Source organism: Phyllostomus discolor, chromosome 10 (genome assembly GCF_004126475.2).
Source record: "Phyllostomus discolor isolate MPI-MPIP mPhyDis1 chromosome 10, mPhyDis1.pri.v3, whole genome shotgun sequence".
In the NCBI taxonomy this organism is placed as follows: Eukaryota; Metazoa; Chordata; class Mammalia; order Chiroptera; family Phyllostomidae; genus Phyllostomus; species Phyllostomus discolor.
The window spans coordinates 85712333-85717659 of NC_040912.2; the positions used below are offsets into that span (position 1 = coordinate 85712333).

Below are 5327 nucleotides of genomic sequence, written 5' to 3' on the forward strand. Positions count from 1 at the left end.
TATTCTTAATTCTCACATTGTCCTGACCAGGTTTATGTTGGATACTTTAATGTCAACCCTGGGTAAATCCAACACCCTCTGGGCCGCGATGGATGGCAAGGTTGGAGTTCCTGAGTCACGGAGAGCATTTGGCAGTGATCACACACAGCCTGGTCACTGACAGAGATTCTCTGGTCCTCACTAAAGGGACGTTCATTGGTACACCATGGTGCATAGGAATTGCATAGGTCAATAGGACACTTTGCTTACATTTAAAGAATCTATTTTGGTGTCATTTTATTAAAATCAGAAACTGCATCCCTGGGTGGTGTGGTTCAGTGGATTGAGGGTCAGCCTGCAAAGCAAAAGGTTTTGTTTCAACACCTCATCAGGTCACATGCCCGTGTTACGGCCAGGTCCCCAGTAGAGGGCCTAAGAGGGAAGCACACATTCATGTGTCTCTTCCTCTCTCTCTCCCTCCCTTCCTCTCTCTTTAAAAACAAAAAATAAAATCTTTAAAAAAAGAATATTTGTAACCCTACCATCACTAAATAATAAGGCTCATGCAATCATTTAATAATGAAGCTCAAAATTGGATATGATCCTATTCATGTGAAAACATATATATGAATAAAGAAAGCAGGCAAATGCACAGATATAGATTTATATCTACTGATGCATAAGACTGTTTGTGAATTTTCTCAAATTTTAGAAATTACATGATAACCCATAGAAGCTCTTCCTATTTTTCTAAAAACAAAAGCACATGTCTTTCAGGTATGCCTTGTGTTACTATAAATTTATATGAACCAGGACAAATATATGAAACATACAGATCATTTTTCCCAGTAATTCAACAAAGTGGGACTGGTGGTAGAGAGGGGTGATGTTTAGTGCTGTGTTCCATATAAATTTGTGTCAGTTATTGCCAAGTTCATTTGTAAAGGATTATCCCCCAGCATTTTTTCAGTGCAGTAGAGATCTTTTAAAAATGAAAACAAGGGAGAACTCTCAGCTACAAAGAGAGAGATGTGTGGAGTCAGAGCAGGGAGGGGTGGTGAATGCCAGAACATGATCGGTGTTTCCCACCAGAAAGAGCCCAGGGGCAGGGCTGGGTCCCAGGACCCGTGAGGCCGTCCCAGTGACCTGCTGCACAGAACTGATGTTCATCTTTGGGGGGAGGCCCCATGAGCAGTGACACAGAGCCATGTCACTCTCCACCCTGTGGAGCCCAGAGGAATAGGAAATTCTGCCCCTCTATTCACATGCACAAGGTCCTCATCCGGGTGAACTCTACTCCTGCCCCACCCTGCCATGGCCATCAGTCTCCTGTGCTGGGTGGCCCTTTGTCTTCTGGGAGTAGGTGAGTCGCCAGAAGTGAAGAATCTGCATTTTTTATAATCCAAGTTCAGATTCCATTTATGTTCCTTATCCTGATTCCAAACTCTGTCCTCTTCCACAGATTCCACACATGCTGGAGTCACCCAGACACCCAGGCACAAGGTGACAACAAGGGGACAAGAAGTGGCTATGAGTTGTGAGCCAGTCTCAGGCCATGATACCCTTTACTGGTACAGACAGACCTCAGTGGAAGACATAAAGTTTCTGATTTACTTCGTCAATCAAAGCCCTATGGACAAGACAGGGCTGCCCAAGGAGCGATTCTCAGCTCTGATGCCTAATAAGTCGTTCTCCACTCTGACGATCCAGCGCACAGAACCCGGGGACTCAGCCGTGTACCTCTGTGCCAGCAGCTTAGCCACAGCGCTGCACAGTCGCCCCCTCCCTGTGCAGAAACCTCCTGCTTCCCCTTCTCTCACCAGCCCCAGGTGTTCTGGGTAAAATTCCTTTTTCTGCTTTCACCAAGAGACATACTTGGCTTCGGGACATGACAAGCACAGAAAGGGTAAGGGATCAAGAGAAAAAATGTCTTCAAGGACACAATGTAGGAAATGGGTTTTAGGGCATTGTGATACATTGTGGACTCAAAAGTAACCATACTGAGAGATTAGGCCTTAATTATTCTCACTGTTATTTTCTCCCTTCCTACATTAGATTCCATCCGAATGGTAGGTGCTCCTGGTAATGGCTCCTCAGACTTCCATTCTCCAACCCCTCTAAGCTGTTAAGAGGTATCTCCCCTCCTTTCTAGGGTTGTATCATACAGCCAACTTCCACTTATCATTGTGCTAATTTACTCCATTAATGTGTTCTGCCCTTAAGATGGAAATGCAATAGAATTTCTACTCTGTTTATGTCACAAGACAGAATCAAACACATGATGTCCAATTTCAGGGCATTCTTCATCCTTCTGGGTCCTCCCTGTTCCTCCCAACCAGTCCCCTCTCTGGATTCAATGCCCACTCCTCACACATATGCCTCAGAACATCACCCTTTGTTGCTGAACTTCTTCCTGCTTCCCTACCGTCAGATCCATCCTCATTCACTTCCTCTCCCCACCAGTGAAGCTGTCACCGTTGGAGATGTCACCATCACACAGACACTTTCCACAGGGGTTTGGTGTCTCAGTTCCCTGGCCTCCTCACTTTCAATAATTTTTACCTCCCACATTTTCAGATTCCCTTCAGTCATTCCCATCTGTGGGATGTGACCCCAATGAGCTCCTTCCAACACTGCCATTTCAATCATCTCATTCTCTTACCGCTTCACGTTGGTTTTCTTCTCACTAAATCAGCACCACCCTCCTGAGATTCCTTTAGCCACTGACCCTCAGTTCATGCACTTAACAGCTTTTAAAGTCATATGTTCTTAATTCTTGCACTGTCTAAGCTGGGTTTGTTGTTGGATACTTTAATGTCAACCCTGGCTAAATCCACTCCCTCTGGGCCCCTATGGATGGAAAGGTGGGAGTTCCTGAGTCACCCACAGCATTTGGCACTGACCAGGATACAGCCTGTCACTGTGTCGTGATCACTGCCAAATTCACTGACAGGGATTCTCTGATCCTCAGTGAAGTGCCTTTCATTGGTTCGCTGCACAGGAAACGCTTAGATCAATAGGGCACTTTGCTGACATTTAAAGAATCTATTTTCCCTGACTTGGTGTGTTGGTGTCATTTTATTAAAATCAGAAACTTCATTCCTGGCTGGTGTGGCTCATGGATTGAGGGCTGGCCTGTGAACCAAAAGGTTAGAGGCTCAATTACTGGTCAGGTCACATGCCTGTGTTATGGACAGGTCCCCAGGAGGGGGCGCCTGAGAGCCAACCACACACTGATGTTTCTTTCCCTCTCTTTATCCTTCCCATCTCCTCTCCTCTAAAATAAATAAATAAAATACCTTTTTTAATAAAGAACTTTGTAACCATACAGATTTATATCTACTGACATATAGGACTATTGGCATATTCTGTCAAATGTTAGAAACTACACAATGATACATAGAAGCTACTTCTCCTTTGCTAATAACAAAGGCACATGTCTTTCAGGTAGGCTGTGTTTTACTATGAATTTACACGAGCCAGGACAAACCTATGAAACGGACAGATCAAGGTTTTCTCAGTAATTCAACAAAGGGAGATTGGAAGTGGAAGAGGGGGATGCTTAGCACTGTGCTATGTATAAATTTGTCTCATTTATTACCAAGTTCATTTGTAAAGTATTACTCCCCAGTATCCAGTGCATATAAGACCTTCAAAAATAAAAAGAAAAAATCTCAGCTGCAAAGAAAATACTTGTGTGAAGACAGAGGAGTAAGTGGTGGCAAAGGCCAGACAGACGACTGGTGTTTCCCACCGTAAAGAGCTCAGGTGTGGGGCAATGTCCCAGGATGCAGGTGACTGTCCCAGGGATCTGCTGCACAGAACTGATGTTCACTACTGGGAGGAGGTCCCATGAGCAGTGACAGACAGTGATGTCACTCTCCACCCCATGGAGCCCAGAGAAATGAGAAGCCCTGCCCCTCTGTTCTGGGACACAAGGTCCTGGTCTGGGTGAAGCCTCCTCCTGCCCCCCTGCCCCCGCCATGGTCACCAGGCTCCTCTGCTGGGTGGCCCTTTGTCTCCTGGGAGTAGGTGAGTCCCCAGAAATGAAGAATCTGCATTTTTGGATATTCCAAGTTCCGTTCCCATTTATATCCCTTATCCTGTCCCAAACTCTGTCCTCTTCCACAGAGTCCACTCATGCTGGAGTCACCCAGACACCCAGGCACGAGGTGACAAAGAAGGGACAAGAAGTAACTATGAGCTGTGAGCCAATTTCAGGCCAGAACTTCCTTGTCTGGTACAGACAGACCTCAGTGGAAGGCATAAAGTTTCTGATTTCCTTCAGCTATGCCAAACCTGTGGACAAGTCAGGAATGCCCAAGGAGCGATTCTCAGCTCAGATGCCTAATGAGTCGTTCTCCACTCTGACGATCCAGCCCACAGAACCCGGGGACTCAGCCGTGTACCTCTGTGCCAGCAGCTTAGCCACAGCGCTGCACAGTCGCCCCCTCCATGTGCAGAAACCTCCTGCTTCCCCTTCTCTCACCAGCCCCCAGGTGTCCTGTGTAAAACCCTTCTCTGCTCCACTTGCATCCAGAGACATGTGTGGGTTTGGGGCATGACAAGGGCAGAAAGCAAAAAGTATCAACAGAGAAGCCCCAGCATAGAAAACAAAGTAGGAAATGGGCTTTAGGTTTTCCTCACACACTGTCTGTGGGCTCAGCACTCCACACACTTGAGAGACAGACCTCAGTTCCCCACCCTGTGTGAATTCCTGCCTTCCTGCCCTGGCCTTTCCACCTGAATCACAGGAGCTCCTGGTAAGGGCTCCTCAGCCACCCATTCTCCTCCCCTTCTAAGCTGATAACAGAATCCCTCCATGACCATGCGCGCACGCACGCACACACACACACACACACACACACACACACACACACCTTTTCTAGAGTCTGTTTTATAGCCAAATTCCATTCAGCATTGTTCATTCTGTCATCCAGGGGTCCTGATCTTCAATTTAGCAATAGAATAAAATTCCTACTTTGATATCAAGAGTTGGAATCTGCTTCTCTGTCCAATTTCAGTGCATTCTTGGTCCTGCAAATCCTAACTACTTATTCTAGAACATTCTCATCTCCCCGGTATTACTACACAGCTCCTCACACAGGTGGATTAGAACACCACCTTTCGTGTTGCCCCGACTTCTCTACCCTCAGACCTGTCCTCAACCCTTCCTCCCCACCACGGATCTGCCAGTACTGGGCACTCCATCAGCCTGTGGACAATTTATACATGGGTTTGCTTCCCAGTTTCCTGATCTCTTGACTTTCAGTAATATTTTGTCTCCAGTCTTATCCAAGAGCACTTCCAAGTCTAGACCATGCAGTGAGCAAAGATATCCTCCTTCC

General features: G+C 46.4%; 1 gene segment (V, D, J or C); it reads left to right on the forward strand.

Moving 5' to 3' along the window:
• Positions 1-3962: 3962 nt before the first annotated feature.
• Positions 3963-4544, forward strand: LOC114507382. The segment is given in 2 exon segments: positions 3963-4011; positions 4111-4544. Coding segments are annotated over 2 exon segments (483 nt in total).
• Positions 4545-5327: the final 783 nt, after the last annotated feature.